General features: G+C 43.5%; 1 protein-coding gene across 6 annotated transcripts in view; it reads right to left on the reverse strand.

Annotated features, from left to right (window-relative positions):
* Positions 1–7045: 7045 nt before the first annotated feature.
* LOC133376593 (protein mono-ADP-ribosyltransferase PARP14-like) overlaps positions 7046–13139 on the reverse strand; it is a 38857-nt gene continuing 32763 nt past the window's right edge. For all 6 annotated transcript variants that reach the window (XM_061609014.1, XM_061609010.1, XM_061609012.1 and 3 more), the window contains exons 17-19: positions 12975–13120; positions 9593–9767; positions 7046–7452 (exon numbers count right to left, since the gene is read on the reverse strand). In XM_061609014.1, the coding sequence (XP_061464998.1) occupies positions 7163–7452; positions 9593–9767; positions 12975–13120 (611 nt within the window). In that variant the 3' untranslated portion in view covers positions 7046–7162. The remainder of the gene's footprint in view (positions 7453–9592; positions 9768–12974; positions 13121–13139) is intronic.

Raw genomic sequence — 13139 nt, forward strand, 5'->3', positions numbered from 1 at the left:
GGCAGAGTCTGCCTTTGCATGAGAGGCCAGCCTAGGACCTCAAGGGCCGCCTCTTCCCGTAGGAACCAGTCAGCCCCTACAGTCTTCATCAGAGGCCCTTCTATAAGTGCCCACCCCAGGGAACTGGGGAGGATGGCCACGCAAGAACTGGATTTTTCAGTGGTGCCCTCGCTCCGTGGAATGTTCTCCCCAGGGAGATACGCCTGGGGACAGGCTAAAGAGCTTTCTGTTCGCCCAAGTCTTTGGTTAGTGTTGCCTCCTACCCTGGCGGGAGGTGGTATACTAGGGTGAGCATGACTTGGTCCTTATTAATATGTTGCTGGATAAACATTTTATGGATTTTGTATTGTCATTGTTTTTATTTTTCTGTTGTTAATTTTTTTATATATATATTGTATTTAATTTTGTCAAGTCACTTGGAGACTTTCTATAAAGCAACTGATAAATGAAATAACGTCCAACAGTTCCATAGACTAGGGCTGTGTACAAACCATACATTTAAAGCGTATTATTTCCCCCCCCCCAAAGAATCCTGGGAACTGCAGTTTACCCCTCATAGAGCTAGTTGCCAACACCCTTAACAAACTACAGTTCTCAGAATTCTTTGGTAGAAATAATATGCCTTACAGGTATGGTGTGTACGCAGCCTAAGGCTCTTTGGACTAAGGCACTCCCCCCCCGCATAATAATTGAGATCATGTCTCTATTAACATCAAGCCCATTTGCCCTAGGTTGCCAGCTGAGCAGCTACAGACAGAATAGAAAGGGTGGGATAAAATGGAGATGGGGGAACAAAAATAAGGATTCTATAACACCCTTCTGTTCCACCTACCTATTAGTTCTGGCAGTGGGGCAGCCAAATGGGGTCTTATTAGTAGTGGTGCCCCCTTTAATGGAACACTCTCCCTACTGGGACTGCATCCCCGTTAACATCCTTTGTGTGTCATATTAAGGCTTTTTATTCTATTTATGATGAGTAATTTGTATTTATGCTGCTGCTTCAGTTGGATTGCTGGTTGTAACTCACTTTGATTTATATATATATATCTCACATAGAAGAGTAATGTGTATGTGTTTCAAATATGTTGCGCTGTGTGTAGTTGTGTTGCTTAATTTCGTTTAAAAGCAGCACCATAGCAGCAGAGAGTAACAGCAGATGTTGAAATGTGAGTGTGCCACCGTGTGCATGCGTTTGCCTAAGAAAGCAGGCTTTTACCCTGCATCACTGAGACTGGAGACTTAGTAAAATAAGAAAAGCTACTTTATTTATAGAAATACATAGTAGATAGAAAAGGCAAACCTAGTTCTAACTAACTAGCTAAGTTGGAGGCATAACGCCCAGGTGTAGGAGTCAGCCCCATGCTTGGAGAGAGAGCAGAGACAAAGGGAGTCTCCTCTCTCCTGGTCAGCCGGAGAACAAAGGAATGGAAAGGACAGAAGGAGGAGGGGCAGGTAAGCTTCCCTAAAGGCGTCACAGTCTAGGACAGAAGGTAGTCAATCAGAGCATCACAGGTAAAAGGTAAACAAAGCCCATCCATCTGGAGGACCCTAGCCCTATCTTCCCTCTGGAGCTTAAACAAAAGAACAAAACAGGAGTTGCTCTTGCCCCACTTCCAACAAAATAAACAAAATTCATCAAGTTAAGAACATAAGAAGAGCCTGCTGGATCAGGCCAGTGGCCCATCTAGTCCAGCATCCTGTTCTCACAGTGGCCAACCAGGTGCCTGGGGGAAACCCGCAAGCAGGACCCGAGTGCAAGAACACTCTCCCCTCCTGAGGCTTCCGGCAACTGGTTTTCAGAAGCATACTGCCTCTGACTTGGGTGGTAGAGCACAGCCATCATGGCTAGTAGCCACTGATAGCCTTGTCCTCCATGAATTTGTCTAAACTTCTTTTAAAGCCATCCAAGCTGGTGGCCATTACTGCGTCTTGTGGGAGCAAATTCCATAGTTTAACTATGCACTGAGTAAAGAAGTACTTCCTTTTGTCTGTCCTGAATCTTCCAACATTCAGCTTCTTTGAATGTCCACAAGTTCTAGTATTATGAGAGAGGAAGAAAAACTTTTCTCTATCTACTTTCTCAATGCCATGCATAATTTTATAACACTTCTATCGTGTCTCCTCTGACCCACCTTTTCTCTAAACTAAAAAGCCCCAAATGCTGCAACCTTGCCTCATAAGGGAGTCGCTCCATCCCCTTGATCATTCTGGTTGCCTCTTCTGAACCTTTTCCAACTCTATAATATCCTTTTTGAGATGAGGCGACCAGAACTGTACACAGTATTCCAAATGCAGCTGCACCATAGATTTATACAACGGCATTATGATATCAGCTGTTTTATTTTCAATACCTTTCCTAATTAGCCCTAGCATGGAATTTGCCTTTTTCACAGCTGCCACACACTGGGTCGACATTTTCATCGTGCTGTCCACTACAACCCCGAGGTCTCTCTCCTGGTCAGTCACCGCCAGTTCAGACCCCATGAGCGTATATGTGAAATTAAGATTTTTTGCTCCAATATGCATAATTTTACACTTGTTTATATTGAATTGCATTTGCCATTTTTCCACCCATTCACTCAGTTTGGAGAGGTCTTTTGGAGCTCTTCACAAACCCTTTTTGTTTTAACAACCCTGAACAATTTAGTGTCGTCAGCAAACTTGGCCACTTCACTGCTCACTCCTAATTCTAGGTCATTAATGAACAAGTTGAAAAGTACAGGTCTCAATACTGATCCTTGAGGGACTCCACTTTCTACAGCCCTCCATTGGGAGAACTGTCCATTTATTCCTACTCTGCTTTCTGCTTCTTAACCAATTTCTTATCCACAAGAGGACCTCTCCTCTTATTCCATGACTGCTAAGCTTCCTCAGAAGTCTTTGGTGAGGTACCTTGTCAAAAGCTTTTTGAAAGTCTTAAGTACACTATGTCCACTGGATCACCTCTATCTATATGCTTGTTGACACTCTCAAAGAATTCTAATAGGTTACTGAGACAGGACTTTCCCTTGCAGAAGCCATGCTGGCTCTGCTTCAGCAAGGCATGTTCTTCTATGTGCTTAGTTAATCTAGCTTTAATAATTCTACCAGTTTTCCAGGGATAGAAGTTAAGCTAACTGGCCTGTAATTTCCGGGATCCCCCCTGGATCCCTTTTTGAAGATTGGTATTACATTTGCCACTTTCCAGTCCTCAGGCACGGAGGAGGACCTGAAAGACAAGTTACATATTTTAGTTAGCAGATCAGCAATTTCACATTTGAGTTCTTTGAGAACTCTCGGGTGGATGCCATCCGGGCCCAGTGATTTGTCCATTTTTATATTGTCTATTAAGCCTAGAACTTCATCTCTCGCTACCGCTATTTGTCTCAGTTCTTCAGAATCCTTTCCTGCAAATGTTAGTTCAGGTTCAGGGATCTGCCCTATATCTTCCACTGTGAAGACAGATGCAAAAAATTTGTTTAGCTTCTCTGCAATCTCCTTACCGTTCTTTAGTACACCTTTGACTCCCTTATCATCAAAGGGTGCAATCGCCTCCCTAGATGGTCTCCTGCTTTGAATGTATTTATGGAATTTTTTGTTGTTGGTTTTTATGTTCTTAGCAATGTGCTCCTCAAATTCTTTTTTAGCATCCCTTATTGTCTTCTTGCATTTCTTTTGCCAGAGTTTGTGTTCCTTTTTATTTTCTTCATTCGGACAAGACTTCCATTTTCTGAAGGAAGACTTTTTGCCTCTAAGAGCTTCCTTGACTTTCCTCGTTAACCGTGCTGGCATCTTCTTGGCCCTGGCGGTACCTTTTCTGATCTGCGGTATGCACTCCAGTTGAGGTTCTAATATAGTGCTTTTAAACAACTTCCAAGCATTTTCGAGTGATGTGACCCTCTGGACTTTGTTTTTCAGCTTTCTTTTTACTAATCCCCTCATTTTTGTGAAGTTTCCTCTTTTGAAGTCAAATGTGACCATGTTGGATTTTCTTGGCAATTGGCCATTTACATGTATGTTTAATTTAATAGCACTATGATCACTGCTCCCAATAGGTTCGACAACACTTACATCTCGCACCAGGTCCCGGTCCCCACTGAGGATTAAGTCCAGGGTTGCCACCCCTCTGGTCGGTTCCATGACCAACTGGTCTAGGGCATAGTCATTTAAAATATCTAGAAATTTTGCTTCGTTGTGACTGGAACACATATGTGGCCAGTCTGTGTCCGGGTAGTTGAAGTCACCCATTACTACATTTCCTAGTTTGGATGCTTCCTCAATTTAATATCTCGTCTCCAGGTCTCCCTGAGCATTTTGATCAGGGGGATGATAGATCGTTCCCAGTATTAAATCCCTCCTGGGACATGGTATCACCACCCACAACGATTCTGTGGAGGAGTCCGCCTTTTTTGGGGTTTCGAACTTGCTGGATTCAATGCCTTCTTTCACGTATACAGCGACACCACCACCATATGTCCTTCCCTGTCCTTCCGACATAGTTTATATCCAGGGATAACCGTATCCCACTGGTTTTCTCCATTCCACCAGGTCTCTGTTATGCTCACTATATCAATGCTCTCCTCTAAGACCAAGCACTCCAGTTCTCCCATCTTGGTTCGGAGGCTCCTAGCATTAGCGTACAGACACTTGTAAGCAGTGTCTCTCTTCAAGTGTCTTTGGCACTTTTGGTTTGGCCTGTGGTAATTTTGCCCTTCTGAATTGATATCCTGTGTCCCTGCTCTCACAATGCCTTTTTCTAGGCCTACCCCTTTTAAAATTTTATCATTTCTTTGGTCTTTATCCCAGGGGGGTTTATTCCGAACCGACCTTCCTCAGCTCCTGTCGGGTTTCCCCCCTCAGTCAGTTTAAAAGCTGCTCTGCCACCTTTTTAATTTTAAGTGCCAGCAGTCTGGTTCCATTCTGGTTCAAGTGGAGCCCGTCCCTTTTGTACAGCCCCGCTTGTCCCAAAATGTTCCCCAGTGCCTAACTAGTCCAAACCCCTCCTCCCGACACCATTGTCTCATCCACGCATTGAGACTACAAAGCTGTGCCTGTCTGGCTGGTCCTGTGCGTGGAACTGGTAGCATTTCAGAGAAAGCCACCTTGAAGGTCCTGGCTTTCAGCATCCTACCTAGCAACCTAAATTTTGCTTCCAGGACCTCACGGCTGCATTTCCCCATGTCATTGGTGCCAACGTGCACCACAACCACCGACTCCTCCCCAGCACTATCTACTAAACGTATCTAAGCGACAGGCGATATTAGCAACCTTCGCACCAGGCAGGCAAATCACCTTGCGGTCTGCATGCCCATCACCCCCCCACTATGTTTCTAATGATTGAATCACCCACTACAAGGATCCCTCCACCCCCTGGAGATATATCCTTGGCACGAGAGGATAGCTGCTCATCCCCCAAGGAATGGGTCCCTTCTAAGGGATTGTTTCCCTCTTCCTCGGCTGGATGCTCCCCTTCCCTGAGACCATCGTTCTCCATGATAGCAGCAGAGCTATCATCCTTGGAGTGGGACACAGATATAATGTCCCTGAAGGCCTCCTCCACACACCTCTCTGCCTGTCTCCACTTTTCCAGGTCAGCCACCTTGGCCTCAAGGAGATGAAGTCATTCTTGGAGAGGCTGGAGCTCATTGCACCGAGAGCACACCCACAACTGCTGTCCAACAGGCAGATAGTCGTACATGCTGCAGGCAGTGCAAAACACTGGAAAGCCCCCCACACCCTGCTGCCTTCTTACCTGCATAGTTTTGTTTAAGGTTTTTTAAGTTAATGGGTTGGAAACTGCGGTTTAGTTGAGGTCAGGGAACAACCGGGCAGAGTGGGGGGCCCTGGCCTCCTCACCCTGCTGCTTAACTCACCTTGACGCTTTGTCAGCTGGGGGCTCCCTCTAGCTCGTGGAGCTTTAGAATTCTTCATAGGCTATTTGCACTTTCACCATCTTCATAATATATAATTCACAAACTTGGCTTCTTCACTGCTCACCCTTCACTTTAGCTCATTTATGGATCTTACAGAAAACCTGTCTCAATAGAGATGCTTAAGGGGCACCTTGCTTTAATTCCCTCTATTATGAGGAAGGGTCCTACGCTATGGAATACTCTTCCACAGAGATTCAGCAATATCCTTGCTTTTGACTTTCAGGCATCTCTTGAAGACTTTTGTGCCAACAAGCCTATGCAGCTATTTGTATCACTTTTAAATGTTTTTATGCTGCTGTTCACCAACCTGATGTTTTGCAAGAGGGCAGTCTATAAATACTTTTATAAATAAATAAAAATGGGAGATGTTTATTCCTGTTCTCTTGTCTCCTGTTCTTCAAAGCAGATCAATCTGCCTAAGGCAGCCTTCACCAACATGGTGCCCTCTAGTTGTCTGGAACTACAGCTCCAGCGCTAGCTGGGCCATGAGAGTTGTAGACCCAAACATATATGGAGCACCAGCTGTCTTATCAAATGAGATCTTAGTTAAGGAATTTATCAAAAGCAGTTTGGAAGGCAATCTACCTAGCTATTGATACAAAATTCTGAAGAGTCAACAATACTATGGTCTAATTATGATTTCCAGCAGTTTAGCTGGAACAGGCTAAAGTGCCTGTAAGTTAGTGGTGAGGGGCCTGTGGACCTGCAGCTGCTGCAGGACTCCAACTCCCATCAGCCCCAGTCAGCATGGTACAATAAGGAACAATTGGAGGTATAGTCCAACAACATCTGGAGACCTGTAAGTTCCTCATCCCCCTTGCAAGCCCTGCTATTAGTTGCTTTTGCTTGCCTTATTGACAGCTTATACTTGTCTTTCTGAAGTCTATGCTCATTTTTATTCTCTTCATTTAAGCAAGATTTCCGTTTTTAAACAGTTAAAGGAAGCCGCTTGCTTTTTATGGCTTCGCCGCTATCCTTCTTTGGGACTTGTTTGTACCTTTCTTAATCTGTTGTCCATCTTTTGTCCCGGCTTCAATTACAGCGGTTCTAAATAGACCCCAAGCAACCTGAAAAGGTTCAACCCTCCCAACTCTCCCTTTCCATTTTTAAAAAAAATCTTATTCCACAAGTAGTCCAAATCAGTATTCATTTATTTAGTAACCTATAAACACACAATATGGTACTAGTGCATAGTAGCACAAATCAAGAGAAAATTTTGGGGGGTATGGAAGTGCATGATAAAGAAATGTTTATTTCTTAAAAGTAATAAGATACTCTGGATAAGCTTGGATATCATTGAATATGACAAACATGGCAGGTTTGGTGACATTGTCAGTCACACTGTCAAACAGATCGGTAGGATCTGTTGCATTTTTTGGTTTTGGTACAACTAATCCTGCTGATCCAGCACAGTATTCTCCAACAAGTACTCGGGCGAGGTACATGTACTTTGTTCCATTAGCATCTGGTTTTGAGTAAATATCGTGAGCAGAATATTTGGCATCAACAGCAAAATAGGTCCCATTTCCATATGCTGCAGCTGTAAAGATAAATGAAAAGTTTAAAACAAACAGTTTTAAAGTGCTGTTATCCTTTTACTCTTTGAAAGGCCCCCAAGTAACACACACAGTATCAAGCGAGGATTGTATCCAACAGCCAGTTTTACTGGGGAAGTTAGCTGACAACAACATCACATCAATGATTTGTTATAAACAAGTTTTTTTTTTAAGATGGCAAGTCAATCCAAGGGTGCTCTTTCACCATCCAGCAGTTCCGCCTTGTTTCTGCTCCTTGCCCGTGCATTGTTTTTCCACTGGCAATCCAACTTTCATTTGTTGCCTTCTCTAACATTAGCAAACACTTGACATTTACAGAGCTAAGCACAGGGGTCCACAAAACTGTGGTGTTGGCTTATTAGTGGCCATTGTCTTGGATCCCAAGATGCTCTTGTGTAACTATGCCCTTTTGTGTGAGCAGAGTTAAGTCCATACACTTGGAGCCAAGCCATCAATTGTGCTTGCCACTTACCCATCCACTGAGTTTTGTGGCATATGCCTAAGGGAAGGGGGCTCTTTTTCCTGCCTTTCTACTAGACGAGTTTTGCAGCAAGGCTCAGTTTCTGCAGACACCCAGAAAGAAGGCAGAGAAACCATCCTTTCCTTCTTTCTAGGTTCTCCAGGTACTGCAGAGAACTATGGAGAATAGGAAAGGCATTTTGCCTTGCTTCTTTTGCAAAAGGAGTAAGCAGCTCAGATCCTTAAAAATCAAAAGATTATAAAACAACTTGCAGTATTTGGGGATGACAAGATTCAGAAAATGCAAGAAGGGAAAACATCTTGCATTTGATTTTTTATCTTGATGTAATGTTAAAAATGAGTAATTCTATCTACTCCCCCCCAAAAAAAATTAGAAGAAGACAGGGAAACCCCAGCCACACTTGCACTTGGAGCACCATTACATGTATTCTAGTGGGGCAATAAAGGGCTCATTCACACGGGAGCTGAACTTAGCAGTAAAGATGCAGCTTTTGCCATTTGCAATAGATTTGCATGGTTCACACTGCCTACCTTCAAATCTGCTGTTTTCTTTTCACACAAGTAGGCGTTCCTGTGGAAAGGTTTAGTATCACTGTTTCCTTGTGGCCCCATCCCTAATTTTACTCCCTCTGGAGTATCCATGTTGCTAATGGAGAAGGGGAGGGTTTTTTTTGTCAGTTTCATTGTTTCTTGTCAACTGCACGCCTCTCCAGCTGAAGCCCAGAGAATGGGGGTACAATTGACATCAAACTGTATGAAACTGAGGGGGAGTGAGCGAAATGCAAAGTAGGCAGCAGCTGCTGCAGCTTTTGCAGGTAGCAGAGAGAGAGGGAGCTGGCAATGGGGCATAAGACAGCCCGCCCACTAAAAAAACATTGAGGCAAAATGCCTACACGGAGGAGCACAGTGTAGCTGAGACGGTTTTTCCTTTTCTTTTCGCATTATAATTGGATTGGGCTGATACGGGAAAACTATGTGATAGCTGCTGATTGCCTGCAGTGTCATGTGAACCATGCAAATTAAATGAGGATGCAAGTAGCACCAATCTCACAGTAAGTTGCCATGTGAACGAGCCCAAAGACAGCACTAAGCTCAGCCAAAAATATCAAGCACCTCTGAGAATGTAGAGCCCTTCCTACCCATTGAACAGCTATAACTAATTTACAGCAAAAAATTGTTTTAATTAACTGTATGTGAAAAACCAGTTCCAAGCAGCTGTAGATGGTTTTTCAGATGTAAACAGTAACCACTGAGAGAGGGAATGCTTGCACATTTTCTCCTCTTTTCAGTACAAACCTCAAGAGACACCAAATACTGGGGTGGGATCTGTCCTTTTAATAGTATCACAAGATGAGCACTTGTAGTTAATAATGTCTTATTCCTTTGACGCAATACTTTTGTATTTATATGTTTTTTTACCATTGTTTAAGTCACTTAGAGACATTGATGACTGATAAATGAAATTAATCATAATCAAACTGCCACAGAAGGTGAAAGTAATGCTCAAATGATAGTAAGTGTCTGCAGACACCTATTAAGTGTTTTTTTTAACCTCACACTTAAACACTTGAGAGAATAATATTTCTGGCACTGGAAGAGCCACCGACCATGCATGCAAGAGCCATGCTTTGATAAGTAACTAACCATGCATCCCTGCGTAACTCCGATTAAACCCAGAGTTATTTATGAGGGTTAATGATGCAGAAGCTGTTCCATGAAAAAGTTGCCTCTCATTATTCGTATTGCCGTTTTTGTCATCCATCTCCTGCTTTTTTATTTGGTATGCCTGCCAATAGTAGGGATTTTGGATCCTCTCAATCTACAAATGAAAAGACAGGATATTGATAATAACCAGTATCATCATTGGGAATAAAATTTTAAAGTGACTTGAACAAACAAAGCAAGAAATTTGGATCCTTTGGATACATCAACCCAATGATAGCTGCTACTCACTAGTGGCAGCAGTGCTCAATGGGAACTGGCAATTAACCAATGCCAGGAATTTTGTACTACTGTTGCTCTTTCTGTGCAATGGTCGCTGAATAGCCCATGCTAATCTTTGCAGTCCATCAGAATTCCTGTGTGGATTGTGGGTGTCAGGAATGCCAATTTAAGTACAACAGACACCCACAAAGCATCCTGAAAGTATTTTTGGCATCAAATTCAGTTTCCCTACTGAAGACAGACACAATCTGTCTCCCAAGAGCGGACATACAAAAGATGGAACAGTCTTGTTCTCTGTTGTTCCAGGGGGCAGGACTAGAACCAATGGGAGGAAATTACAAGGAAGTAGATTTCACCTAAACATTAGGAGAAACTTGCTAATGGGTAAGAACCTTTGGCAACGGAACAGACCATCTTGTGAGGTGGGGGCTTTCCTTCATTGAGAGGTTTTAAACCAAGGCCAGGTGGCCATATATGTCTAGGATGCTGCAGTCACAGTCATGCACTAAGAAAGGAGCTGGACTCGATGGTCCTTTCCAACTCTAAAAATTATATGATTCTAAGAACACAGTTCAATATGAGATTTTGCTTTCAATGGAGCATCTGTTCCCTCATTTCCCACAGTTGGAGAACAGAAATGAGTTTCACCAGAACCCCAGAGACACACACTGCTCAGCCAACCAAACATTCCTATTGGTTAATGTTTTTCAGGCAAAAGGCCACACTGACCCAGTGAACCCTCCAGAAGCTGCATGTCAAACTGGGTATGACCAAAGTGTAGGAGTGGGCATGGCCAACTTTTTTTTTTAAATGACAAATTTGTGAGGTCTTGGGGGGAGAGTCACCTTTCACAAGCTTAGATTTACCACAAATATTTGGGTGTCCCAAGGCATGGCCTATGGGCACAACCTTGCTGAACCTAAGGTGGTCTGGGGACCTGGATGAAAAACCACCTGGGAACTCTGCGTAAAGCCACCTTAATTCCACCATACAAGAAAGGAAGACGGTACCGTTGGTACTCACCTGAAAGTTGTTTCTGAGAGGCACTAGGATACCAAGTGGGTTATTATCCACCAATAGCATGAAGAGGCAGAAAAACTGTCGAGTTCCAGGTTGCTTCTGCACTGGCTCCTCCCCCTGGAGCCTCAATTTACCTTCTGGCCAAGCTTGACTTAATTTTTTTTTTCAAACAACATTCATACTTTCCCCATTCACACATCAGTATTAGCATACATGTTAGTATATATTTACAGTTACAGTGCATGACTCTCTCCAGACTTTGAAGTTCCTTTGAAAACTTCCTATATAAGGTTGATCAGCCAGCTAAGGGTGGGCCTTGGTGGTGTCCTAGTGCCTCTCAGAAACACCTTTCAGGTGAGTACCAACGGTACCTTCTCGAGTGGCACTACGACACCACCAGATGAGATGTTCTAAAGGCCACCCTTCATTTCCTGGGTGGGGCTGGTGGATTATCTATCAGGAATAACATGTTGGAAGACCTGTCTCCCAAGGGCAGCCTCCGCTAAGGCATACACATCTATTTTGTAGCATCTTCTGGAGGAATTCAAAGGGCCAGAAGAGCTTTAGCTAAGAAATGCCTGTTCAAGCAAGGTAGAAAAAATGAACTGAGGCTCCAGCAGGAGGCGTTTCCCAGAAGCAACCTAACGCTCTGGCTTTTTTCTGCCTCTTCAAGCTATTGATGGATAATAACCCACTTGGTGGTGTCCTAGTGCCTCTCAGAAACACCTTTCAGGTGAGTACCAACGGTACCTTCTCGAGTGGCACTACGACACCACCAGATGAGATGTTCTAAAGGCCACCCTTCATTTCCTGGGTGGGGCTGGTGGATTATCTATCAGGAATAACATGTTGGAAGACCTGTCTCCCAAGGGCAGCCTCCGCTAAGGCATACACATCTATTTTGTAGCATCTTCTGGAGGAATTCAAAGGGCCAGAAGAGCTTTAGCTAAGAAATGCCTGTTCAAGCAAGGTAGAAAAAATGAACTGAGGCTCCAGCAGGAGGCGTTTCCCAGAAGCAACCTAACGCTCTGGCTTTTTTCTGCCTCTTCAAGCTATTGATGGATAATAACCCACTTGGTGGTGTCCTAGTGCCACTCGAGAATATATAATGTAACAGACATCATGAGCCCATCTAGACTGCCATTTTATTGCAGCTATATGCAGCAACGTGAGATTGGTGTATTAACAGTGCATTTGAAGTGGATTTACACTGGAATATCCACACATCATCTCGCTTTATCAGTTGTTCTGCAATGATTCACCATTATTATTATTATATCCCACCCTTCCTCCCAGTAGGAGCCCTGGGTGGCACATTACTTTAACTCCACCCATACCATTGTCCGTGTTCCCACCATCCCCAACTTTCCCCCGAGTGCAAGTAAATTGCACTATGATGCCAGGTCACCATACCTTCATTTTTACAATTTTCAAGTTTTTATGTTTGTGTGTGCTAAACATCCTCACATGCAGAAAAAAACTACAGGAAGTATCATCAGGAAGTATCAGGAAGTATGTGGGAGTAGCACAACAGCACAAGCTTCTCCCCCTTTTTTTTCCTGAGCGTAAGTTATTTGTGATACGATGCCATGCTACCATACTTTTTACACTTTAAGTTTTTATGTTGAGGCTGTGATGGTTCTTTTGGTTCCCCCAAAAGAAGCCGTAAGAATGTCAGTACCCAGCATCAACAGGAAATAGGTGGCAGTGGCTATATCACAAAGCAGCAAATTAATTTGGCACATTGTCAAGACACTATAGTGCCAACAAAAGCAGGACAAAAACCCCAGGAACATTTGTAGTATGACAAGTTATGAGATTTCAGCAGGAAACTATGGGCCAGGCACAGATTGCTGATGAAGTGGTGTGATTGCCCTGAAACTTTTGTGGGCGCAAACAGTATTGAATACAGAAACGCAAATGACACACACACACCCAGTGCCATCATGAGCACAAGTCGTCATAAATGCACAATAAAAAGGATGTTTGGAGAGGCCTCTTATTTCAGCTGCACCATATTGGGGGGGGGCAGAGCAAAACAAGACTATGAAAACTTTCCTACCTTTTCAATAGTAAATGATTTGCAAGTCAGGCAAAACATCGTCTTGACATTTATATATTCCTCCATTTCTGATTGTAGCGCCACTATTTTGACACGCGTTTGTTCCATGTCTTCCCACTGCTCAGGAAGTGCCATCGCCAGATTATCTGTGTAATGAATGTGGCA

Source organism: Rhineura floridana, chromosome 2 (genome assembly GCF_030035675.1).
Source record: "Rhineura floridana isolate rRhiFlo1 chromosome 2, rRhiFlo1.hap2, whole genome shotgun sequence".
Taxonomy (NCBI): domain Eukaryota; kingdom Metazoa; phylum Chordata; class Lepidosauria; order Squamata; family Rhineuridae; genus Rhineura; species Rhineura floridana.